Raw genomic sequence first — 26,925 nt, forward strand, 5'->3', positions numbered from 1 at the left:
TGCCGAGGAGCCCAGTCATGGGCCAGGCCCCCCATTATGCTAGGCCCTGTACAAACCGAACAGAAAGACAGCCCCTGCTCACAGTGGTTTACAAGGGAATAAACACTCTGAACTGCTGGCATGGCAGGTGGGGGAGTGGGGCCAGGCTCTGTGCTCTCCTGTGTGCATAGAGTGAGCACATGGGTGCTGCCTGTTGCTATTTAACGCTTATATGCACATTTCTAATCCCAGCTGATCTGGTGTGGGGTAGGGGAGGGGTCTGGGGCTAAGTTCCCTGTAAGCCAGGTGGCCGTGCAGCAGGCTATTAAGCGCTGCATAGGTGATCAGGGAACCCACCTGGCTGGGACCTGCTGCAGCCAGGGGAGGGGCACCCAAGCCCCGGGGGAGAGGAGGAGGGGCACGTGCTGTGAGGAGTTCGTTCTCTCTCTTCTCTTCCCCCCCCACCCTCCTTGTAGCCCTGGGGCAGCCTGCATCTCATCCCAGAGCCCACATCCCCAGTCCTGAGCCCCTCATTCCAGGCCCCACCCCAGAGCCCGCACCCTCAACCGTAGCCCTCGCACCCCTGTACCCCCAACCCTCCGCCTCAGCTGTGTGCCCCTTCCGACACTCTGAACCCCTCGGCCCCACCCTGCCACATTAATTTTATGTGCACCAATATGGAGGTGATGTGTCATACATCACCTCTGTATTGGTGCATATAACAAAATTCATTCTGCACATACATGGGGAAAAATTATAGGGAGCACTGGTCTGGGGGCTCTGCCCTTGGGGATGCTGTGTTGGGAGCTGATTCCCTGTGGTGCTTCCCCCTCAGGTCCAGGAATACAGGGAGGCCCTTGAAGGCGTGCTCATCAAGGGGAAGAATGGAGTTTGCATGGTACCGGAGCTGTACAGTGTCCCTCCCAATAAGGTGAGTGTAGCAGAGCAGCCTCCATCTTGAGCACTTCCCTAACGGCAGGCTGTGGCATGACACACCTGCCTCCATTTCCCCTTTGCAGTCATGTGAAGAGCCACAGTCTGCAGATCCCTCATTGTAAAAGGCAGCTTCTCCCCAAACACGGTCACAGCACAGCAGCTCTTCAATCCCATGCTGAGATCGTCCACCCGAGTCATTAACTGCTCGGTCCCAAGACTATTCCCCTGTCCTGGGGACCCACTCTCCAGGCCTCCACCTGAGAGTTCCCAGACCTGCTGCTCTCCCATGAGCCATGAAGCCTTGCTCTCCCTTGAAGCCTTGGGGCTCAGCCTTTTCCTGTAGCCCCAAGTCAGGTTTCCTGTGAGAGGGGGTTCCACTGCCCCAGGGCTTCTCACCGGGGTGCCCCACTCTGCTCAGGGGAACCTCCCTCAAGGGCCAACCCCTTGCTGCTGGGCTCCTCCCATTCAGGTCTTCTGCCAAAAGGCGCCCTGCAGTGTAAGTCTCCTAGGCTTCCCCATCTGTGAGGCCATCTCTGCTCCTGGGATCCACCCTCCTGAATTAACCCCTTGCTTCTGGGCCCAGCTTGCACTGACCAAGCTGGCTCTGCCACAAGCTCTCTGGCCCCCTGGTACAGTCCCCCAGCTCTAGCCAGTGCTCCTGACAGTTTTCTTCCGGCGGGTATCCTGCAGCTCTTTCCCTCAGGCAACTCCCTATTCCTTCTGCCAGTTGCCTGGCTTCAGGTATCTCCGACTTGCCCAGTCTTGTTTTTATTTTGCTCTGTGTATGTGGCCAAGGTGCCTTCTGTTAAGCCCCGTTGGGCATCAGCTGCCCTGTCACAGTCACTGGGCCCTGCTCCCTCTTAAATGAGCCAGTGGCTAACGGGGGGGGGGGGGCTGCACCTTATGCCCAGGGCCCAGGCTCTTGCTTAAAACATTAGAGGTAGCAGGAATCAAAAGGGATCCAATCTCCCTTCCCCGCCTCATGCTCTTGCTGCCACCCCATAGATGCTCCCTCTACCAGTGCCCAAAGTGGGGAGGGCGGTTGATGACAGCTGTTACCCAAGACACCTGTGCATCGCTGTCCCCCTGCCTGGCCAGGGGCAATGTGGGGTGAAGCTGGGCACCTCTGCTGTAGGCTCAGAACAGCTGTGGTTGATTCCTGCAGGAATCCACCTGCTGTCTTTCCCCTCCCCCTTCTGCATGGGCTGGGTGGGGTGAGCGTGGCTCGCTGAGTCTCGTCTCCAGCGTGCTCTGTTCCTGGTCAGGGCTAAGACTGGGCAGAGGCTGGAGGTTGCTGTGACCCCTGCCCTGTGGGTTGAGGGCATGCTAGTTCTCTGGGTTAATGCTGTCCCCTTTCCAACCAGTGTGTGAGGCACTTGAGGGGGAGGGGCTGTGTGCTCCCTTCCATCTGAGGTCAAAACAGCTGGCTCCAACACCCCTCAATCCCAGGTCTGCTCTCCTCAGGATGGAGTGGGTACATCTGCGCTGCAGCTGAGCATGAATCTGTCTACCTGGCCTGGCAGGCTCGCCCCCAGCTGCAGTGTGGATGCAGCTAGCATGTCCAGCTGGGAAGCACAACTCCTTCCACCTCCATGCCCTTCAGCTCATTGCAGCGCTCATGGTATGCACGCCACTAGTTCCAAGGGACGTCGCTTGCTGCTGAGACACCTGCCCTACCAGGCAGTGCTTTAGCAGGGTGCTAAGCTCTGCTGGCTGCCCTTTGCCCCCCTCTGACAGTCTCTAGGTCTGGCTGCCTGACCCTGTTGAACCAAATGTCTGAAAGCAGCCAGGGAGGAAGGGGCATGCAGGGGACAGCTATGATCTCCTGGGGGTGGGTACTTTAAAATATGTCAATTGCCTTTAAAGTCAGCATCCAGCTGCCAAGAGTGAGAAGATGCCACAGCCACACTGGGGATCCTCTGGTAGCCTAAGAACTCTGCTGTGCTAAACCAGGAAGATCCATAGGAATGTTGCTACAATGTTGTGTGGAAACTCTAGCTGCTTCCAAGAGATTTGCATTGGGAGGCCCTGAATGTGTGGTATTGGCCTCCCCTAGTTAACTGGGAGGGGGTGAGGGGTCTCCCATCAGAGCATGGGAGGGGAAGCTTGCCTGGGTAATACCCTACCCCGATAGGAGGGGGCCCCCCGGGCATGTGATGGCAGTACTGAAAATGTTCCCTGCTGGGTGGTGGGTTGGTGCCCTGCAGCATCTCCTAGGCTGTAGGCACTGTCGGTTGCCTGATCTCTCACTTTTTTTTTTTTTTTTTTCCTTCCAGGTGGATGAGGAGTATATGAATCCCCACACTGTCGACCGGGTCCCTATGGGCAAGCTGCCCCACATGTGGGGCCAGTCTCTCTACATCCTGGGGTGCCTGATGGCAGAGGTGAGATCACACCTGTCACTCTGGGCTGCCGGTTAGTCCAAGCTTAGCAGCTCTGATCTCTGAGGTATTTGTCTGCTCAGGAGTCAGTCTTCGTTCCTGTTGCATTAAACATTGAGGTGCTGGGCACTCTTGCCTCCATCATGGTCAGTGGGAGCTGGTAGAGCTTAGCACCAGGCCCGGCAGATCTTTAAATTTGCGAGAACTGCCCATAACTTCATGGAATCTGTGGCTTTTCCTTGTAGCGCCCTACTCCTAGGCTCTCTCTGCATCTGCGTCTGAGTAGCACTTGCCCACAAACACATGGGGCTGTTCTGTTGCCCACTTGCTTGCATTCTACCCAAGGCCTTTTTTTCATCTTTTCTTTTTCTGGTCACTGCACTCTGCCTGCGCCGCTTGCTGTCTGGTGCATTGGGTGAGCAGCCTTTTCTGAAATATGCTCATATGAGTGTCTGGAGGCTTGTCTAAGTAACATCATCTACCACATCATCCCCTCTGCAGTAAAACATCCCTCCACCAGGATAGCAAAATCTCCTGTCAGCATCCAGAGGCTGCTATTCAGCACAGCAGTGCTCTGTACTATGACCACTGCAGTTCATGGCTACTTCACTCATCTTCCAGGCCTGCTTTTATTACACTGTCTGGGTGAGCTCTCCTCCTGCTTCTTATGCTGCTAGCTTCCTCTGCACTGTTGTCTTCTACTTTTGGAAGAGCTGAGACCTGGAGACGGTGGGATTAAAGCATTAAATATTCTTTCTGGCCAGAGTGTGTTCATTACTGAGTCCCTCCGAGGAAGCAAAATAACTCTGGGTGAAGAAGAATCTGCCACTCCTGTCTCCGAATGGGCTCATCCATGAGTACCAGAAAGGGGAAGAGGTTTTTCCCAACTATCTTTTTCCAGTAGGCTTTAGAAGCCCATTGTAATGCTGATCGACTGAACCTGACAGATGGGGGTTCCCCACCTAATCCAGTCCTCAATGTGTGATTTGTGTTACTGATGTGTTCTGCTGCTAGGGTAATGTTAGCAGGGGTCTCTGTAAGCAGCTTGTCTTCTCTGTGAGGGCAATTCCTCTCTCTCTGGTTATTTCTTCACACAGGGATTTCTGGCTCCAGGTGAAATTGATCCCCTGAATCGCAGGTTTGCTACTGTCCCGAAGCCAGATGTGGTAGTCCAAGGTGAGCATGGCAGTCTGATGTTACAGGTTGCTGTAGGTATGCTACAGAAGAGGGGATGGATCTCCAGCTGCAAATGCAGTATGGCTTTCTGCCCACCAGCAGGGCTGGCAGCTTCACCGCACTGGATCTGGTAACTGACTTGATTTGGCAGATGTTTATTTGTGTCTGGTAATGGGTGGTGCAGCTGGTCGTCCTTTCAGGAGGTTGAAAGCCTTCATACAGGTGGTGAGCGGTGCCATGAGGTGACGGCAAAAGTAACGTTTCCCCCTTACAGTTTCTCTGATCCTGTGAGATCACTCAAGCTAAGCAGGGTCCATTCAGATCAATACTTTATTGGAAGACCTCTCAGGTGTCGGTGTATCTGTTGTGGGGACTCTCCCCTCTGAGTCAGTGCTGAGCCAATGCCCCAGCCTGGTTTGCTGCTTGAGATGCTGTTCTTTTGGATGGCACTCTGAGAGTGAAGGGGCCGGGACTCTGATTTAAAGATTCCTTGTCTCCCTTCAGTTAAACAGCTGCTATGTTGTTCCACAGAGGTGGCTACATTTCAGCAGTGGCTGAAGTGACATGGGAGCTATATAAAGGAATCTGTTTAAGTATGTAAAGCTCTTAAGGGTCCTTCAGGATAGAAGGTGCTGTAGAAATTAAGTGCTCCCTTTAAGCCATGACCTCATGCCAGTGCCGTTGCTGACTCATATACTGATGAGTCTTGCTCTCACCTCTGTCACCTGCTAACCTGGACCTCTTGCCCAGACCACTGGGCAATGAAAGCTTCCACATGGCAATTGTTGCTGCCAGAGGGATGGCTCTCAGACCCCCACCCCCCGTGGTGGAGGGCCCAGCTTGTCCTCTAGGGTGGCAGGTTAGCTGGATGGGTGCTGATGCTAACGATGGGGGAACCCAAGCAGTCATTGCCAAGCAACTTGCATCCAGTCTCTGAGCAACCTCCACTGCCCAATGGCCATTCCCCTTTTTTTGAAGTTCCTGGCCCGAGATCTCCAGCTGCTGATACTACCCTCTCCACCCTCGCCCAGTGTGCATCCTAGCCGAGACAGACGGCATCAAGGCCATTCTGAAGAAGCAGGGCATCGAGGTGGAGACGGTGGCTGACGTGTACCCCATCAGAGTGCAGCCGGCCCGGATCCTCAGCCACATCTATGCCAGACTGGGTGAGTGGCCGGAGCTTTGCCAAGGCACCTGGGTCGGGGTGATAGAATATCTGGATGGGACAGGGAGAGGCAGCTTGGGAAACAACTCGATCCTCCCTGTGTCTGACTTTCCAATGTACTCTAATGGACAGTGGAGCAGTGGGTCTTGTGACACTGCCACGGCTGAAACACTGTCAGCTCCCACCCTTATTTCTTGTTGGAGAATGTCCTGAGGCTGCCAGTAACCCTTTCCTGACTGAACACAGGTGTGTGTTTTCTCAAACCGTGCCTGCACACCTTTTAACCCCACTTCTTTAGCAGGCAAAGGACTCTTGGGAGAACTCCCCACCCCGTTTCACCACCCATTCCTCAGAATCCCTCTTTCAACGTCAGTCTCCAACCTGCTGACTGTAAGCCCAGGCTGCAATCAATATGGCCATGTTGGTCAAGCTCACTTCCAAATCTAGATCTTGTTATAACAAGCTTCAGCAGAGCCGGAGATCGATGTGAGGTTTTTAACGAGAGGAAAACCATTTCCATCTCAGTGCAGAGCCTGCAGCCCAGGTGATGGGCTCCTGCACGCAGACCTCCAACTGGCTCCATACCCTCCGACTGTCCTGGCAGCTTTCATGGGGTGAAAATCTGACAAGGGGCATGGAGGGTGAAAGGTCAATTGGAGTCTGAATGCCCTTGCCATCTAGATAAGGCAGTGGTTCCCAACCAGAGGTACGTGTACCCTTGGGGATACGCAGAGCTCTGCCAGGAGGTACATAAATTCCTCTAGTTATTTGTCTAGTTTTACAACAGGCTACAGAAAAAAGCACTAGTGAAATCAGTACAAACTAACATTTAATAAGACAATGACTTGTTTATGCTGTTTTATATAGTTTACACTAAAATGTAAGTACAATATTTATATTCTGATTGATTTATTTTATTATTACATGGTAAAAATGGGAGTCAACAGTTTGTCAGTAACACCATGCTGAGACAGTTTTGTGTATTAGGTCTGATTTTTGTAAGCAAGTAGTTTTTAAGTGACATGAAACTTGGGGTACATAAGACAGACTCCTGGAAAGGGTACAGTCATCTGGAAAGGTTGAGACCCACTGAGGTAAGGGAACACTTCAAGAAGACAGGAGCCCTGTTGTCATTCCAAGCCCTTGACCTGTCCTCTCTCCTTAAGGCCAGTTGAATTCAGGCGAGGGAAGTCTGAATTAATGCTGACAGTCCTTCCCTCCCTCCCTCCCGCAACAAGCAAGCACGGAAACCTCTGTCACTCTTCAGCAGTCCCCTCTTGTGTTGCTTGCTTGATCTCTGGAAGGGAGCTGTTTTGCACCAGATGCTGAGTGTTGTCAAGGGATGGCCTGGGGACGGGAGACCTCTAAGTCCTATCCCAACCCCTGCTTTGTGTAGCTCCAGTGTGTTGCTAGCACAGCCTTCAGCTTCCTGGAAATCTGCCTGTGATGGGTTCGGTCATAGAGACCCCCTTGGGATTGTCACCTGATGTGCTGAAATTACCTCTGAGCCCATTTTCCCTGCCATCTTGGGACTTCCAGAACCCTGTCTTGTTGAGCCATGCCCCCAAAGCTACAGACTAAACCTGAGAACAGCTCAGCAGGTTACTTATCTCCAGCACCCAGACACTTAGTTCCCAATGGGATCCAAACCCCAAATAAATCCATTTTACTCTGTATAGAGCTTATACAGGGTAAACTCATAAATTGTCTGCCCTCTATAACACTGATAGAGAGAGGTGCATAGCTGGTTGCTCCCCCAGATATTAATCACTTACTCTGGGTTTATTAATAAAAAAGTCATTTTATTAAATATAAAAAGTAGGATTTAAGTGGTTTCAAGTAATAGAACAAAGTAAGTCACCAAGGAAAAACATGCAAGTCTAAGCCTAATACTTTAAGAATCTGTTTACAGGTAATATCTCACCCTCAGAGATGTTCCAATAAGCTTCTTTCACAGACTAGACTCCTTCCTAGTCTGGGCCCAATCCTTTCCCCTGGTACAGTCCTTGTTACTTCCAGCAGACATCTCCTGTGGTAAGCAGGGGTTTTCTCATGACAGGCAGCGTCTTTTGTCCTGTCCTGTTCTGCTCTGCTCTTCTCTTCTCTTCTCTCCTCTTCCCCCCCCCCCCCCCCGGCCCCCCAACTTTTGGCACAAGGCAGGAATCTTTTGTCTCTGCTTTATCCCCACCCCTGCATCATCAATGAAAAAGTACAAGGATTAAGATGGATTCCAGTATCATGTGACATGATAGTCTCCATTCTTCCTGGGTTGGCCCACATGTATACAGGAAGGCGTGCAGGTAAATAAACCATTTACAACCAATTGTCCTAGTCAGTGGGAGCCATCAAGATTCTAAACCACCATTAATGGCCCACACTTTGCATGATTACAAAAGGACCTCCAGAGTTATACTCATATTTCTAGCTTCAGATACAAGAATGATACATGCAGACAAATAGGAGGAATATATTCAGTAGGTTATAACATTTGTCATGATACCTTACAAGAGACCTTTTGCATAAAGCATATTCCAGTTATATCATATTCACGCTCATAAGCATATTTCCATAAAATATAGGGAGTGCAACATCACACTGCCTCCTTCTTCCATTTTGAGAGCACATCTTCATTTAAACAGTGAATAACTTCCCCACTGCATGTGTCTGCTCAGGGAGGTGGGAGCATGTCTCTGTACCCCACTGCCTGGGATTCACTGCATGCTGGTGAGGAAACCCTTATCCAGTGGTGCCAATATATTAACAAGGGGCTAGACAAACATTCTGGTACAAGCAGTGTGGGACCTAAGAGTTCAAAAGATCCCAGCACCGCTTGCGACGGGAGGCTGGACTCAGTGTAAGTAGGGAGCATATGGCAGTCCTAGCAGCTGGATTTCAATTAAGCTACAAATCCTCAGTTTCCCCTGCAAGGATAACAATGGAGCCTGATCCAGTGGAAGGGCTGTAAACGTTAACTCCTCTCCAGAGCAAGAAGCGTGTTGGAGCAGGGCATAATAATGAGTCCCTAGCTCTTATCTAGCACTCTTCATAGCAGTATTGTCCCAATTTTACAGATGGAGAAACAGGCATAGAGCAGCCAAGTGACTTGCCCAAGACCTTCCAACAGACCAGATGCAGGATTAGAACCCAAATCTCCAGAGTCCCAGTCTAGTGCTCAGATGGGCTATAATGCCTAAGGTGCAGCATAGAATCATAGAATATCAGGGTTGGAAGGGACCTCAGGAGGTCATCTAGTCCAAACCCCTGCTCAAAGCAGGACCAATCCCCAATTTTTGCCCCAGATCCCTAAATGGCCCCCTCAAGGATTGAACTCACAACCCTGGGTTTAGCAGGCCGATGCTCAAACCACTGAGCTATCCCTCCCCCCATAGCGCATAGCATAGCGCATCCAGAGTGGGGAGCTGACCTCTGACCGAAAATCTTGTCACTTTCGGACAAAGCATCACTATTGGAAACACTCTTGCTCCAGATGTGTCGTGGATCAAATGGGTTTCTTTGCGTGGGGACAGCCTTTGAGCCTGAGCCTGTTTGCCCAAATGTCCTGTCTTAGGTCTCCTCTTGGAGCATTTTAGTAACAGAGGCATTGACCTCTCCTCTTCTCACTTCTCACAGGTCGCAACAAGCAAATGAACCTGAGTGGACGACCCTTCCGTTACATGGGAGTCCTGGGCACATCCAAGCTCTATGACATCAGAAAGAACATCTTCACCTTTACACCCCAGGTAGGTGGCCATGCTGGGCAGTGTGGCAGCTGAGTGTGTGTCATGGTGGTAGATGTGTATTAACCATGCTGTGTCAGCGGTGCAGCTCCAACCAGGTAGGTGCATGGCCTTTAGGGCTTGAAGCACAAGCTTCTTTTTAAAGGATGCTGCAGACTGCTAAGTGTAGTTGTAGCCATGTGGAGCCCAGGATATTAGAAAGACAAGGTGTGGGAGGGAATGTCTTTTACTGGACCAGCTTCTGTTGGTGAGAGAGACACCGTTTCAGGCGACACAGAGCTCCTCTTCTTAGCCTCTCACCAACAGAGGCTGGTCCAGTAAAAGGCTGGTCCACCTACCTTGCCTCTCGAAGAGGCATGAAGTCAGAGTTGGGGCCTTCCCAGTCCACGGAAACCTGTCAGTTTCTCCATAGCAGGTGCTTCAATGCTGTTTTTTAAAGGAAGTGATCCATGGCAGCAGTCCAGCCCCTGTGTGGACCCTACCATAAAAGCAGTGTGTGCACAGCAATGGAAGGAAATGTCTCTTTGCTCAGCCAGTCCTGGGAACAGTCCTGGCTGCCCATGGTACCATATGATGCCATGGTGCTCAAGACTCTGCAGCTGGGCGTAGCAACAAAGCAGTTTGTGGAGAAAGCCTCACAAGAAGGGAAAGGGGAACAGCCAGCGCCTCCTGGTTGGGGAGGCACCAAGAGTGTGGGCAGGAAGTGCTCCTGTAAGCAATTCTTCCTTTTCTTTACAAACAGGGAAGCCCACTAGAGGCTGCTGTGAATAAGGAGAAATTAGGAAAAGCCGTAAAACCTGATTTTCTTTTTAAAAAAAACAAACAGACAAAAAACCCCAAAAAACCACTAAAATCTCTTGGTTTCCTCCTTTTTAAGAACACCAAGAGGGACTGGTAATACAGCAGGGAGATTTCCACCTTCTAGGTCCCTGGTTCCAGCCCAGGCTAGGGGTGCAACAATCAAAAGCCAGGGTGCATCACGCTGCCGCATGGCTTTGAGCAGGGGGTTGGACTAGATGACCTCCTGAGGTCCCTTCCAACCTTGATATTCTATGATTCTATGGCTCCTATGTGCAGAGAGTAGTTGAGCAATTAAAATCTCCTGCCAACTGGTCCCCAGGCTGGCAGGCATGGCAGAGAGCCTGAAGGCTGCGTGGGCACAGAGGCAGGTCATCCTCTTGCTGCAGCAGGTGACTTCCCTGCATCAGGCCTATGCACACTGGAGAGGCTGTGAAGCCTACACCATCTGCAGCTCTGTAGGCAAACAGAGGCTGTCAGCCCAGCCTAAAGTCCACAGGCTGTCAGGAGAACACAGAGCAGTCGGAGCTCCCGTCACCAAGATGATACAGCAGCCATGCTTGTGTCTCTTGGGCTAATGACTTGTGTATGGGTGGTAGGAGGGTAAATGAGGAGAGAAACAGACTATGTGGGAAATAAGTAACACCACCCCCTCCCCCCCGCTGCCCCCACGAGGGCATTTATCTAACAGTGATTGCTACAGAGCTGTTGAAATCTGGTCTGTCTCTGTATTGATGCGCTTTGTCACTATGGTAGCTGCTAGAAATGCACTGGAAGGGCACTTCCCCTCACAGCAGGATGCTGCTGAGCAGCGCCCATTGCTCTTCTCTCCAGAAGTGTCACTGCCATGGATTCTGATTAATTACTCTGTGGCAACCAGCAGGTTCCCATCGCTGTATGACAGCATTAGCATCTTCCCACACCTGCCTATCAGCTGGAGAGCTGGCAGCCGTGCCTAAAGCAGGAGTCTTGAATCTGGGGTTGTCAGTCTCCAGGCAGGTTATGTAGAAAGGATTTCCTAGCAGCCAGGAACTAGCTTCTCCCATACAGCCTCTGTGATTCTCCAGTATTGCCTGTCTTGCACTCATGCAGCCTACAGAACATGCCACCTGTAAGACCCCTAAATCCTGCAGATGCCCAGAACCAATCCATGGCAATGGACTGACCTGCTTGCTGTGACATTGCAGAAGCCCTTTCTAGTTTTGCTCTTTCGTCTTATGAATGGAACACTGCCCACCTCTCCCTGTGCTGCAGCAGCAGTCCGAGTCCTCGTGGCTTTCAGCCTCTCATGCTCACCTCTGCTCCTGCGTCCCCTGCAGTTCATCGATCAGCAGCAGTTCTACTTGGCCCTGGACAACAAGATGATCGTGGAGATGCTGCGGACAGACCTCTCCTACCTGTGCAGCTGCTGGAGGATGACTGGACGGCCGACAATCACCTTCCCCATCTCGCAAACCATGCTCGGTAAAGGGCCCTCTGGCCTGTCTCTTGACGGATATCCAGAAAGGCAAAGTCAATGCAGCCCTTAAACGTAGTGTAGCCTCTTAGCCCCAACCCCTAGAAGATGTGCACTAGGAAGTTCTGTGGAGCTGGTCCGAAGGTCCCAGCTGATCAATGGGAAGGCAGCAGACCTGTGCTGTCATGCTCTGACCTGTTGTAACAAAGCGGCCTTTGGCGGGACACTACTGAGAGTATCAATTCAGGACAAATTGCTTAGAGCATGGCAGTCACAGCCCAAGACTAGGGGTCCTTTACTACTAAGGCGCACTAAACCAGCCAAACAGAGAGAACTTCGGTTTTACCCCACTGGCTAACCAGAAGTCATACAAGCAATTCCCTCAGACACTCCAGTTTCTCAGGATCACCACCAGTGCCACTCCTTATAGAGATGAATGGTTATGAAAACCAATACCCCAGTAAACGAAGAAAAGTTCTCCCAATTCCAAAGGACCAAGCCCCAGACCCAGGTCAATATACCAGTCAGATCTTACCCACAAATCACGCTGTTGCCAACCCTTTAGAACAGGGGTGGGCACCCTGAGCGTGAGAAGGAGCCAGAATTTACCAATGAACATTGCCAAAGAGCCCCAGTAATACCTTGGCAGCCCCCCATCAACCCACCTCCCGCCCACCAGCTGCCCCGCCGCTTGGCGCCTTCCCCTCCCTCCCCACACATCCCAAACAGTGTGCAAGAGGCTCTGGAAGGGGGTGGGGGGAGGAGGGAGGGCACAGCAGGCTCAGGGGAGGGGGCGGGAAGGGGTGGAGTGGGGGCAGGGCCTGTGGCAGAGCCAGGGGTTGAGCAGTGAGCACCCCCCGGCACATTGGAAAGTTGGCGCCTGTAGCTCTAGCCCTGGAGTCGATGCCGATACAAGGAGCTGCATATAAGCTTCTAAAGAGCTGCATGTGGCTCCGGAGCCACAGGTTGGCCACCCCTGCTTTAGAATCTAAAGGTTTATTCATAAAAAGAGAGAAATATAGATGAGAATTAAAATTGGTTAAATGGAATCAAATACATACAACAATTGCGAAGTTTTTAGTTCAGGCTTGTTTCAGGGTTGATGGGATTACTGCTAATTTTAAACCAATCGAGTCTCTGGAGTACAAACGTCCCAGCTTGGGTGGGTCATTCAGAGCTTCAGTTTCAAGCACAGTTCCTCCAGAGGTCAGAAGCAGGATTGAGGACAAAATTGGGAAGATGCAGCTGCCTTTTCTAGTCTCTTGCCATGGGCCCTGCGCTTCCTTTGTTCCAGACACAAGCTGCTCAGCACATGGCTTGGAAGCCTGAGAGTTCTCTCCTTAGGCATGTCCCTGCATGCCTTGCTGAGTCATAAGGTGTATCTGCCTTCTCTCAATGGGTCAGTTGTAGAGCTGATGGTTCTTAATGGGCCATCAAGCAGGCCAGGCAGTGCTGATGCCAAACTGTCTGGGGTATCACCCAGAAGCATAGCACAAGTTTGAAATACAGACAGACATATATATTACTCCTAATACAAAGGTGATACAAACATATAAACAAGATAATCATATTTGGCAAATTATAAAATTTTTGCAGATATCTTACATGGCATATCTGTCTGATTACAGACCTGGGGATTGCAGTGGATGAGAAGCTGGATTTGAGTCAGCAGTGTGCCCTTGTTGCCAAAAAGGTTAACGGTATATTGGGCTGTATTATTGGGAGCGTTGGCAGCAGATCAAGGGAAGTGATTATTCCCTTCTATTTGGCACTGGTGAGGCCACACCTGGAGTATTGGGTCCAGTTTTGGTCCCTCCACCTCAGAAGGGATGTGGACAAATTGGAGAGAGTCCAGGGGAGAGCAACGAAAATGGTTAGGGGGCTGGGGCACATGACTTAAGAGGAGAGGCTGAGGGCACTGGGATTGTTTAGTCTGCAGAAGAGAAGAATGAGGGGGATTTGATAGCAGCCTTCAACTACCTGAAGGGGGTTCCAAAGAGGATAGAGCTAAGCTGTTCTCAGTGGTGGCAGATGGCAGAACAAGGAGCAATAGTCTCAAGTTGCCGTGTGGGAGGTCTAGGTTGGCTATTAGGAAACACTATTTCACTAGGAGGGTGGTGAAGCACTGGAATGGGTTACCTAGGGAGGAGGTGGAATGTCCATTCTTAACAGTTTTTAAGGCCCAGCTTGACAAAGCCCTGGCTGGGATGATTTAGGTGGTGTTGGTCCTGCTTTGAGCAGGGGATCTCGGACTAGATGACCTCCTGAGGTCTCTTCCAACCCTAATATTCTATGATTACTTCATGGGCGTTGCCCCAGGAGCCAACATTTGAAACAGGTATACGGCCAATACTTACAACTTTAAATACAAAAATAATACATGCATACAGATAGCATAATCATAACCAGCAAATCATAACCTTTTCATAGACCCCTTGACCTCCTTCGTACAATATTTGGTGCAACTATAGGACCTTGGTCGCAACAATGATCTATACGGTCACGGTTCATGTCAATAATGTCACACATGTGAAGAACTTGCCTTGCTTTGGAAGGCACTGCATCAAGAGGGAAGGGTCAGACTGAACACCATTGCGGTTGGGGTCTCAGAATACAGATCTTTGTTAAAGAGGCTGCATTGTGCAATATTGGCAAAACATTAGTGTTAAATGCCTCCCTCCCCGCCTATAGGATGTGCCTCCGCCCTCGGGCATTGTGGGTATCTCCAGAATCCATGCCAGCCTAGAGTTCTGCTGTTTAGCTTGAGCTGGTTGTATTTTTATGAATGAAAAGCTTCTTTGTAGAAAAAACTGCCTCATCTAGGACATATTTTTGCAACAATTTCTGTCTGAATTTTCATTTTTCCCCTTCCCTCCCCTCCTCCTTCCTCCATCACTTAAAAAAGAAAAAAATTGTTAAATGGTTGTGAAGGAAAAAGAAGCAATAAAATATTGGCAAAGTGAGCGGTGGCTCCATTTGAGCCCAGTAAAATGGGAACAGAACCGTTCTTCCCTGGTCGGCCAGCCCTGCTGTTGGCCCTACATGGAGAGGGGGACTTTCCTCACACTGCCCCTCTCATTTTCACTGGTGTCCCAGTCTATTTTAAGCCCATTCTGGGTATTTCTAATATAATCCTTGCTGTGGCATCCCATTGCTCTCCCTGCAGTCCCCCTACACTCTAGTACCTGGGGCTGATATTTCATTCCCCCGCCTGTGGAAGCCCTGTCCCTGGAAGCCCTCGAGTTGGGCTGGCTGGGCTTGCAGCCAGGCCCTGTCAGTATAAATCCTAGGTGCTTGGGACGTGTTTGCTTTGCCTGCCCATGGCAGTCTGGCTGGGATCCCCCTATGAGACTGGCATCTGGGAAAGACTTTATATCCTGCCCACTCAGCATCTGTTTCCCTTTTGGAGACTGGCTGCCCTTGCTTCTTTCCACATGGACATTTCTCCCTGATTTCCTCCAGCCTGTCAGGTGCAAAAGTGGCCTGTGACATTACAAAGAGGTTGTTTGATCACAAGGTAATTCTGGAACAAAGGCACTCCCTCGAGACAACTGAGATTTGGCTAGAGGACATCTCACCTGTGCTGAAGAGAAGAAAAAACCCTTCCTGTTCCAGGGCTTGATCCCTTCCATTGCCATATTTGGCAGAGGAACTTGCCCCTCCGGGCCTGTTGCTAGCTTGGGTTTGTAGTGAGACCTTTTGGCTTGTGGGGGAAGTGGAGGGAGCCCCTTTGCTTGGCACATCTTAAGTAATCAGCCTGGACAGAACCCAAGTCCATACACTCTTAGGAAACAATCCTGCATTGGTGAGATAAGTTCTACTGGGTTATGGGTCCCTTTGATCTAAGGGCAGGATGAACCATCTCCTGAGGTTGGGTGGAGTCACCTGTGCTCTCACCCACACTCTGTTAATTTCCCTCTCTCTCTGCTATTGATGATCAAGCTCATTCCCATCAATCAGTCCCTTAGTGAGAGGCTTTCTGGCTGCCCTCTTGGAGGTCCCTGTAGAAGAGCAGCTGGGAGGTGACTTGGTGCCCCCCTGCCCCCCAAAAAAAAGCCCTTTGGAAGCCTGTAGTTCTGTCGGAGAACTAGGAATGGATCGGCCAGTGACCTGGCTCCAATGCCATCTGCTTCAGAGGATGTGCAAGAAAACTTGACAGACAATTATAGAATAACCTGCCATAACTGAAGTGCCTTCCTAGCCTTAGTGATTGGTTAATGCTGAGAGGCATGAGGGCTTATATCCCCTCTTCATCTTTATTCTAACTCATGTAATGGTATCATCTCCTTGTCATTGATCTATGGAAATATCTAACCCTTTTGTTTGAATCCCGCTAAACTTTTGTCCTCTGTATCTAGTGGCAATGAGTTCCACATGTTATCTGGTGTGTAAAAAGGTATTTCCTTTTATTTCCCTTAAATTTGCTGCGTTTGAATTAAATTGACTGTTCCTTTGTCCCTTTGGGAAAAGGTGACTAAGAGCATTTCCATCTCTGTCCCACTCTGTATAACTTCCTCATGTCTCCTCACTGCAGTAGTCAATCCTGCTGACACGTGCTGGTGTCTAGCCTTTGAGTGACTGTATACCCTGTCTGTTACAGTTCAAATGATCATTGTTCTCACATGATTAGGAAACCTCTGGCCTCTTTTAGAGGTACCTAATCAACCTAGTTACACCTCATAATCACGTACCTCAATTATGGAGACTACCTGTTGGGCAGAAGGACTGATCTCCTTGCCCTCACTATCTGTCTCTCACTGTCTCTTTCACTATGTATCTTGCCACTGCATGGGTGGTAAGCTGCAGTGCGTTGACTATCACTCTGAGCCCCACACGAGGGTATAGGCCAGCCCTAGCACACAACTGCTTATGCCTGGGACTTCCAAGAAGTCCTGGTTGGGTGTGTCTTGGATGTTAAATGACCTTGTTATTGTTTGGTGCTTTTGTGGAAGGCAGCCTGCTAAAGAGTGAAGGGGAGCCTTGTTAGGCCTGGTCTATGCTACAAAATAAGACTGACCTGGCCTAAACTAGAGTTAGGTTGACGTAAAGCAGCTTGCGTTGATCTAACTACGTCAGTGTTCACACTACAGCCTTGCTCTCGCTGATGTACGTGCTCTACTACACTGACATCATCACTCCACCTCCACAAGCAGTGTAGGGCTCATGTTGTTGTCATTAAGATGACAGTGTCCCTGTAGACACTGTATTACTTCCTTTGGCTGTTGGCCGTCATTCTTGTCAATTTCAGGGTTCTGTGCTGGAGCTGTGAAATTGACAAAGTCCACCTCACAGCTTGGGCCATCATTCTGGGATGGTTGGGGGGCTGCTCAGGGAGGAGCTGTGCATGGAGCGGAGAGTCCAGGCTCTCAGCCTCCCACTCCGCCCCTCTTAAGAAGGTGGAAGCCCTCCTGGTGAGGACGTGTGACAATGATCGACAGAGGGTAGTGTGGACATGAGCTGGGCTGTAATCTGGCCTAGCATAGGTTGGTTGATTTAAGTTTATAGTGTAGACATGCCCTGTGTCCCAACACACCAGCTAGGTCTTTGGGTGGCCAGGGAAGCCTTTTTTTAGAATAATAGGGGGGCAGGGGAAGGTCTGTGTGTGTTGGCATGCACGAGGGATTCTCATGGAGTTGTCTTTCCAGTGGTTGGAGAGAATCATAAACACTATTTAAATAAATAAATAAATATGTGTATGTGTGTGTATATATATATGTGTGTGTGTATATATATGTATGTATATGTGTGTATGTATATATGTGATTATATATATATAAAAAATATTTTAAAAATGCCCTGTCTGGATTGCCAGGAGATTCTGCATGAATGTGTCTCCCTTGAGTCATTCTCATGGCTGGTATCTCTCTGTCTGTGACAGATGACACTGGAACCAGCATCCACCCGACGGTGCTGGCAATGCTGAGGAAGCTGAAGGATGGGTATTTTGGTGGGGCGAGGTAAGCAAGAGCCGCTGTTCCCATAGCGTGTACCCGCCGGCTGATTGTGCTCCAAGGACCATGTGAAGCAGGGTTTGCAGGGATGCTCCTGTGGCAAAGCATTGCCAGCCAGCTCTGATCTGAGGAGATGCAGTCTCAGCTTAATGAAGGCCCAGCAATGCCTCCTCATTGTGACGTGTTTGACATTCCATCGCTGACTTGGACGTTGGTAGTAACCTTGTCCCTCAGTCCCCCCTCTCTGGGGTAATCCAAGGCGTTTAAAGCCCTAGGGGCAAAGTACTTGGGTTTGGCATACCTTTCAGTTCAAAGAGGGGCCCTATTTTACCCTGTTCAGCTAGGGGCGGGGGTGGTGGTGGGGAAGGAACGCTACTTCTACCCATGGGCAGAAGGGGTCCCAGAGAAGGGGATTTGAAGTGCTTTGCAACAGGAGGTGTTTTTACTAAACCTTCAGTTACAAAGTCTGCACAGGGACATAGACCAACGCATCAGCTGGGAACCTGCAAATCACTGCACAGTCTTGCCCCAAGTTCACAATGCCATGGCCTAACCCTACAAACCCTTATTCCCATTCTTAGTGTCCAATACTTCGATATTGCAGTCGTGGGCATTCTATAAATACCCGAGGTAGATATAAATGTGACTGCATAGGGGAGTAAGCAGTATGCATGGGGGTGAATAGCTTTGGGGGTTGGGTTCATATACTTCACAAAAGAAAAATTCTCTAAATTTTCCCTTTTGTCCCTGAGTGACCTATGGGACTTGCCCTCTGTTCCCACCCCACATCTGGTCCCATCGTCCAGTTTGGCCATGTCTGGGTTCTTTGTCCCCCTCTAGTGGCTGGATCAAAGAGGTTTACAAGTCTGCTACAGTTGTTGAGCTACCAGAGCTGGCTCTTAGCTCAGGCAGGAGAGGCCTGTATGTCTAGGTCCAGAGGTCCCAACTTCGACCCCTACTGTCAACAACCCACCAAGAGGCATTTCGTTAGCTGGTTCATGTTTGTTTGCAAGGTGATTTCAGATAGACCGTCAGGCATTCCTTCCTCTTTCTGAAGTTCCAGTTCCTAGTTGGAGGGAGTGACTGCGGCCCAAGTGCTGCCTCAGCAGTGTGCCATGTAATAGAGGTTTGAAGAGCCTCTTTCTCTTTTCAGCTAACTCTGCATCTGTTCTTGTGTAATGTTCTGACCTCCCAATAACCAAATTGTCCATCTATTTCTGTCCCATTCTGCTTTGGTGGCTGTGGATATCTTGCCCCAGTAGTCTTTCTTCTGACTCTCCCTCTCCTTCCTCCTAATGTCTCAGCAGAAGTCAGTATGGCTCCCTATGCTTGTTTATATTCCCCTCACTTAGCTGGGTTATGGAGAAACATGCAGCACTGGATCGGTTTTTGTTTATTGCTTCTCCAGGCCTGCAGAGGGCGCTCTGAAGTAAAGGTTAAAGCCATTAAAGGTTTGGCCCTTAACACATCTGAGGTCAAATCACACTTAATGATGGTCACAATATTGCACAATATCCCCAGTGAGGGCTGTAGCGGACTAGGGCTCACTGAGCAGTCTGACATTCCAGCCAGTAGCGGGCAGTGCGTGTGGACACATGTTAGCCAGTACACTACAGTTCCATTGGCCCTAGGTTAGGGAAGGGAAGAGGCTGATTCATGCTCTCTGATGCAAAACTAGCAGAACAAGCCCATGGCACTTCTCATCTGATCTCTCCTCTCTGTCTCGCCCAGGACCCAAACGGGTAAGTTGTCTGAGTTCCTGACAACTTCGTGTTGCACGCACCTCAGCTTCATGGATCCTGGTCCAGAGGGTAAGCTCTATGCCGATGATTACGGGCTCAGCATTGACAGCTACAGTGAGCTTGATCCTGAGGAGTGGCTGCATGGCTTTCAATTAGCGAGTGACGGTAAGGAGGAAGGGGTTGGCGACCTTGATGCGCTGGAATAGGCTGTGCTCAGGAGTGCCACGCTTATCTATTAAACCAGTTAACTCTGAGGCTCTCAGCAGAAAGCCTTACTAACTTATTTAGTGTACTTGGATTTCCACCTTGGTTTTGTTCTCCCTTGACCCCCCAACAATTAACCATATCTCTCTAACCTGACTGTGGTGTTAGGAGGATTGAGGGCTGGGTGGATTGCTGACCTGGACATTGAGTCTTTGCTTTTGTGGGTGTGACAGGCAAAAGCCAAGTACAAGGGGAGGAAGCGCTGATTGGAAGCTAAGGAACTTGACCCTCTGCTGTAGGACCAGTGTGGGGAAAATACAGAGGGTGACGTTGCACATTAGCATCTGAATTGGAAAGAACCTGGACAGGACCTGTTTAAAATCTTGGGATATCTTTAGGAAGAGATTATACATGTCTGCGTCCAGTTAGCTATATTAAATAGTCTGGAAGGAAGGTTTTAAGAACTGATGAAAGTGAATGTTTTCTAGCTCCACGTAGAGTCCAAGGTGCCAGTTTTATGGGAAAATGTGTAAGACTTTAGGTCTTAAGTGCTTTGCTGAGTCAGGGCTCTGGTCTCGTGGGCTGTATGTCCTGATATGGAGCCAGGTCAGAGCAATCTGTTGCCCTGTTACAGAAAACACCTCCCTGGCCCTAAAGGCAAAGAGTGTCCTGTTCTTCCTCCCGGGTTGGGCCAGTGTAGCTGGCTGAGATGGTTTGTTTCTTGTCCCATGATGTTGTCCTTGATTTCTCGTTTCCAAAGATCTCTCATAACCAAGTGTCTGTCCCAATCCCTTTCCTTAACTCTCCTCTATTCTCTCGATTCATCCACTAACCCATTTAGCCCATTAACTGCCTGTAATCAGCTTGCTATTGCATCTCCACCCTCACTCCCAGATAGCTGGTATCCCTGCTCTGGACTTGGCATGGGGTTTTCTTGTAAGTTCTCTTTTTGCATCTTTTTGGCGTGCATACTGCTAATCTAGATTTCCCTTTACTGTGATGTCTGCATCTTAGGGTGCCTGTGACTGTGCCTGTGTGCAGCAGCTGTAGGGCTAAGTTGTAGCCTCTACTCTGGCCAAATGTGCTCCTTTAACTGGAACCTCTTGAGGCAGCAAAACAGTTGAGTGCTCCTGAAGCTTCCCAGATATCAAGGCTACCGTCCAGATGCCTTCTGCAGCATCTCATAGTCCCACATAAGATGATTAAAAATCCCCTGCACAGTATCTTTGAGTGGCGTCTCTGCTTATGGCTATTGCAAAGAGCCCCTGTCTGAAAGCCCTTCCAGATGCTTGCTAGCCAGGGTGCTAGGGAAGTGCCCCATTCAGACCTGAATACCGGGCAGATGCTGAAACATCTCTGCCTGTATGGACGCCCAGACCTGAACACTGGCTAGACACTTTGTACAGGAAATCGAATGAAAGTGTGTGTGGTCTAGAGTAAGTGTTCACATGAAAGCTGTGTGGCCACGCACAGTTAAAGCAAGGGTGTCCCAGCATGACTTTTGCATGCGACTGTCATGGCCTTCATCCTGATGGCATTGCATTTACATAGAATCCATCTACGTTATGTGATATTATAAATGTTCTCCTGCAGGAGGCAGGGTGCTGCAATTCATGCAGGTGCACTGTACTGTAAATCTGTATGGTGTTCTCCATGTTGCATGGCTAGCTAATAACCGACTTTGGTACTGCATGGGCTAGCAATCTGTCACTCGTCATCTGCAACGACCCAGACCCTGCTATCCAAGGATGTTCAATTGCTGCCGCAGAGAGCGAGCGAGAGAGAGAGCGAGCACGGCTGCATGCATGTGTCTGTGTAGGCAAGTGATGTAAATCACACTACAGGCTCGCTTCACTGTTGCTTGAGTGTGTCGAAAACATCTGAGGTGCACTCTTGAGAGAGCCCTGTCAGCAATGTGCTTCCATGTGAGGCAGTGCACAGGTTGTCTTTGTGTTGTAGCCTCTGGGCCCTCTGTGCAATGCAATAAGGCTTTGATGCGATACTGGCTCTGTTAACAGTGTGGTAATGCCGGGGTGGGGGAGGTGTTCAGCTAGCCATCATAGAAGGCGTAGGACTGGCCAGGAGTCCAAGTGCATATAAGCCCTTTTCGCTCCACACCAGACTTGTTTGATGTCTTGGTTACTGCTAATCCTGGGCTGTGGGCAGGAAACGAGGAGATCATGGGGCCAGCAGGTGCCAGGGCTAATTGGGTTTTGACCCCAGGCGGGAGATGGTAGAGTGCAGAGCTAGTAGGATAGAAAAGAGGAAGGGAAGGGGTTTCCATTCTCGCCTGTGATGGCTTGGAGGCAAACTTTTGTCTAATAGTTCTTGATTATCTATTAGAAATAATTTATTCATAATAAGAAATAGCATTTTGAGTCCCATCAGGGCCCTGCTGTGCTGAGTCTCTCACAACTAGGAAGAGACAGTCCCTGCTCAGAAGAGCTCAGTCTGGTTGCAGAGAAGTAGTGCCAAGGGGATGTATTGTGCCAAGGGGAAATGTGAAGGCCGGGGGCCACGGGGCCAAGCAGACTTGTTTTGTGCGAGGCTTGCAGGGTTTGGGCTCATTTCTTTTATATAAGGAAAGGAGATATGAATGATGATGGTGACCCCTGGCAGGAGCCTCATGAATGCAGCTCTCTGCCCACCAGGAGCCAGGCTGGAGAAGAGTTTGGAGTGAAACCAAGAAGCATGGTCATGACTGCACTTAAGCCTGCTGTGATCTCAGTAACTCTACATGTGCTGTTTCCTGGAGCAGCTAGGGTTGAATTGTGCTGGGTGCTTGAGATGCACTGAATTGACTTAATGTGGTGTTGCCTTTTAAATGGATACTGCTCTTGCTTTTAGAAATAGCATAAAAATATGCACCTCAAATACTTGGGCTAACCCAGTGAAAGGCTCCACCTCATTTCCCAGATGATGGATAAACTAGGCTTCCTTTGGGTTCCCACTAGGATCACATGCAGCCAGGGGAGGGGGCTGGTGAAGTCCAGACTGATTTTAGTTGAGGGATTTCAGTCTGGTATGTGTGTGCTGCAGCTGACTGCCCCGCATCAGAAAGGAGAACAGCAACAGGACCAAAGGGACAGAGAGCACTGCTGGAGTTGGAGGCTGGGTTTCTGAGGACTGGATTGATAGCAGGCATTGCAAGGTGTGGAGAGAAGGGACTAGGAACCATGTCCAATACAGGAACTGCTCTCCGAGGCTGCTGCTGGTGCTCTACCTGTGTCTGCCTAATGAATGAGCCAGGCATGCTGTTGCTGCATCATGTAGGGAGACTGCGCCTTTTCCATGTTACCAGTGCACTGGAGGCAACAGAAGTTCTCCCTACAGCAAGGAAAACCCAGGGGAGCCTAGGCATAAAGTGATTAAACCCCTCTCTTCTGCCTGCTCTTCCAGCTGACGTTTGTGACGAAGTGGCTCAGTATTTAGATCACCTTTTGGAGCACACAGCTCCCAAGGCCGCCCAGAAGGGAGGGCTGCATCGCTTCCGAGCCGCAGTGCACACCACTTGTGACCTCATGTCCCTGGTGTCCCAAGCCAAAGAGCTGCACGTACAGAGTGAGTAACACACCAGGCGCTGCCCCCGGGGAGCAGCCATGTGACTGGGGTCATACATGGACTCTTCCTCTCTGCAGAGCCAAGCTCTAGGCCCCAGGTGACTCACTGGGAGGTGGGGGGCCTCCACAACCAATGGAGGTATTCCCACCCCTTGCTCTGGGGCAGGTCGGCATGACTGGTAGCCTCTGGAGTAACAGGGGTGGCATTTCAGGCACAAGGTATGTTGGGGAGCCATGTGGCATGGCAGGCCATGGGAGAGCCAGCCCTTAGAGTCAGTGCCACAGTGAATCTTTCATCCCTGGTGTCCCTGGAAGTGAAGATTCTAGCCCGGCCCGTATTACAGCACAGCAGTGAAGATGTGAAACTCTCCCTGTGGCTCCCTTCCCAGCCACCCAGAGCTTTCTCTGGGCCAATGGCTGCAGGCTTCACAGCCGTGTTGATTATGGAGGGAAGAACGATACCCACAGGGGCGGGGCGAAGTAGTCCTGGTGGTAGGGCTGGCCCTGGGTCCTCTGCTGAGGAGCCAATGGGGCCTCTCCCGCAAGGAGGGGCAGCTCAGATATGTGTGCTAGCGTTGTCCAGTGGACACCTGCCTTCCAGTCCTGACTCTGACACTGACTTCCTCTGTGGCCTTGGTCAGAATACTTACCCTTCCTCGTTATTTTCCCCAGATTAGAGGGGGAAGCTACTGCTCCCCTGTCTCACAGCAGATCTGACTGTTGGCATTTCCGTAGCTTGTTACATATATTCACCAAGCGTTAGTGTCTGACAGAAGCACGCGGGAGGTGGCAGAGGAGCTCTGGGACTCAGGGTGAGCAAAGGGCACTGAGCAGTGGGGAAGAGATGATGTAATGGTGGGGAGGAGAGATGAATAAGAAGTGAGCAGGCAGGATGGATTCAGAGTTAGAAATGGGACGGCTGCATTTTCCAATCTTTCCCCCGTGTTCCATTGGCCCCCTCCATCGCCATGCAGTGCAGCCCGGTGTCTGTCATGCAGCCTCACTGATGTAGCATAGTTTAATTTAGCTGGGAAGCTATTGGCTTTCCTGGCTTCCTGAGAAGCCCAGGGCATTGGGCCAACCTCTACCATATCTGCGTAAGTCATAGGGCTACAGCTGTGAGCTAGTTAAAGATGTGTACCCTGGAGGAGCCTGAACAGCCAGAGCAACGCTGTCCAGATGAGTGTGGAGCACGGTACCTGTGCTTTGAGTTCTCCTGTAGCAGTGACCTTCTCTGTCCGTTGGTCTGTTAGCGTTACGGGGCTGGTTGTTATGTACTGCTGAGACAGGAAGGATGTTCGCAGCTCAGTGCCTCCCATGGCAGGGTGAACAGTGCCTGCATCAGACACTGGTGAACAGGCCACAAGGAGCAAACCCAAATTTCAAGTGGGGAGCCAAAGGTCTTTGCCACTTTCTGGCTTGTTCAGAAAGTTCTCGCCCTGAAATGGCAGTGCTCTTATGGCACATTCTGGAGTTTTCACACTGCAGAAGTGCAGGGGTGCTGCATGGATGACACCAGCATACAAACAGCATGGCAGAGCTGTGCAAGACGCTGGAATTGTGCATAGAAATGCCCTTAATGGGGCATGTTCCTCACACTGTTTCCTGGTGTTGATCCTTGCCCTCTTGTTTGTATTGGGAGGTGGCATCTTAGCCCCACTCCTGCCTCTGCACTGGCCTAACCTCCTTTGTGAGCAGCTAAAGCCTCCTTAGGCCCAGAGCTCTGCAGCATCCCCTGCTGGCTGCCCCGATGAGCATGCAGCATCTGAACCTTGGGTTCTGTAGGGGTTTGCTACGATTGCAGCCAGCGGTGGTGCAGACCGTTGTACCCCAGTGCAGCTTAATCTAACTTGAGGCAGGAGTACACTGAATTGGTGCAAACAATAGCTTTGCCTGTCTGCACTGGTGGCTGGTCCCTAATAGCTGGAATTGGGGCTCTGTGTAGATAGAGCCTTATTTAAATCTGGGTGGGGCCAGGAGCAGAGCTAGCCTCCCAGTGCCTTTTCCCTTCTCTCTGTCCTGGTCTCGAGTTCCTCCATGGCTGGCACAGGGTAGGTCGGATGCAGGGGTTCTCCTGTCTGTCTCTGATATGGTCACCGATCAGGTTCATAAGGAGTTTCTTAGGCTACTGCCTTAGAGGTGGTTGGGGCTTTTCCCGTTCTCTGAGTGGGTCTGTTGTCGTCCCTCCCCCGCCCACTCACAAAACTTAATATTTCTGCTGCTAACAGAGGAAGCTGCTTCACTGGACACCTTGTCCCCTTTACATCCCATCCTCCAGACACTTCCTTCGCATCTGTCTGTCGTCCCACCATTTGTCTGTCACTGCCAGAGGTGTGCTGTGCGGCTCTGCCCAGGCTGGGGTGCGGAGTGCTTAGTGACAGCTGTGTCACAATGGAGTAAGGCTCACGGCTGCCAGCGCTGTAGTTCCTACCATGGTTGTAGCGCTGTTTGCCAGTCTGGACTGACCAAATCAGAAGCCCTGCCTATGCTACAGATGTTATCACGTTGCAAGCATCCCCATCTCTCCACCAACTGCCTCTTGCCTGTGTACACTGAACCTGTTCACCTGTTGATACCCTGTGTGGCTTTGCCTAGAACAGAGTTCACTCGAAGAGTTTGTCTGCACTAAGGAAATGTTGTACCCATTCTTCAGCATCCATGCAGTTGCACTGCCAGTAGCACTGATGTACATGCTAATGCATGTGAGCCTCAGCTGATGCTCGTATTTACATCTCTGCAGAGGCACCATTGCTAAAAAGTGGGTACAGAAACATCTAGTGTAGATGCCAGCTCGTCTGCTCTAAGAAAGGAGAGGTTGGCAGCAGCCTTCTGAAGTCTGTCAGAACCCTTACAAACTGCTGCTTCCAGCACGCCTCTCATTTGCAAAGAGACTGGGACCAAATTATGTGTAACTCTGTTGCCGAGTTTTGTGCCAGCCCTGCAAAGTTCAGGGCTGTTGCATGTTTTGATAGCATGGTTATAATGTAGGTTGGGTCCAGCCTAGACAGAGGAGACAGGTTGTGTTCACAATGGGATTGAAATCTGGAGTGGAGATGGGTCCACTGACCACATACCTAGTTAGGCAGGTGGAGAGTTTGAAGTGGGTTCTCAGTCTGTGGGTCGCAACCAGGTGCCACAAATAGAGCTGGGCAAAATTCCTTGGCTGCATCATTTATTTGCTACAAGATGCAGTTTTGGCTCAACCAAAACTATTCACAAATTGGGGTGGAATTTGACGAATACTTTCGAACAAAAGAAAATGAAGACTGACTTATTTTTGTTAAACTTTGTTTAGAAATTTAGCTATGTTTTTTAAAAAAAAAAAAAAAAAAGGAAAATTCCTGAAAACAAAACAAAAAAAAAAAATGAAAAACAAGGACATTTTTTGTTGCAGGTGAAATGAAACATTTTGTTTGACCTAAAACATACATACCTGTATAGAGAAGTTTTTCAGACGTTTTAGGCGTGGCAACCAAAACATCTATTGGTTGTACCCACGCCCCAGCTGTAGTCGTGGCCACTGGGCCCTTCCCACATAGCTAAATGGCAGGAGGGTCCTGGCATAGAACAGGTTGAGGACTGGTCCATGAGCACCATCTAGAGCAGTGGTTCTCAAACTGTGGGTTGGGACCCCAAAGTGGGTCGTGACCCCATTTTAATAGGGTCACCAGGGCTGGCTTAAACTTGATAGGGACCAGGGCTGAAGCCCAAGGGCTTTAGCCTGAGGTGGCGGGGCTCTGGTTATAGGCCCCCTGCCTGGGGCTGAAGCCCTTGGGCTTCTGCTTTGTTCCCCCTCCCGCACCAGGGTGGTGGGGCTCGGGTGGGCTCAGGCTTCAGTCC

At 50.3% G+C, this 26,925-nt stretch overlaps 1 protein-coding gene across 4 annotated transcripts in view; it reads left to right on the forward strand.

Moving 5' to 3' along the window:
- The window catches only part of PHKA1 (phosphorylase kinase regulatory subunit alpha 1), a 73,144-nt gene that overhangs the window by 25,914 nt on the left and 20,305 nt on the right, over window positions 1-26,925 (forward strand). For 2 of the 4 annotated variants that reach the window (XM_084638611.1, XM_084638612.1), the window contains exons 11-19: window positions 815-910; window positions 3,192-3,299; window positions 4,394-4,472; window positions 5,504-5,638; window positions 9,268-9,377; window positions 11,492-11,636; window positions 17,507-17,585; window positions 19,311-19,486; window positions 22,925-23,086. In XM_084638611.1, coding sequence (XP_084494737.1) covers window positions 815-910; window positions 3,192-3,299; window positions 4,394-4,472; window positions 5,504-5,638; window positions 9,268-9,377; window positions 11,492-11,636; window positions 17,507-17,585; window positions 19,311-19,486; window positions 22,925-23,086 — 1,090 coding nt within the window. The remainder of the gene's footprint in view (window positions 1-814; window positions 911-3,191; window positions 3,300-4,393; window positions 4,473-5,503; window positions 5,639-9,267; window positions 9,378-11,491; window positions 11,637-17,506; window positions 17,586-19,310; window positions 19,487-22,924; window positions 23,087-26,925) is intronic. The other 2 variants (XM_084638613.1, XM_084638614.1) reach the window with 1 other exon arrangement.

This window comes from Lepidochelys olivacea, assembly GCF_965140295.1.
Source record: "Lepidochelys olivacea isolate rLepOli2 genome assembly, chromosome: 9".
Classification (NCBI taxonomy): domain Eukaryota; kingdom Metazoa; phylum Chordata; order Testudines; family Cheloniidae; genus Lepidochelys; species Lepidochelys olivacea.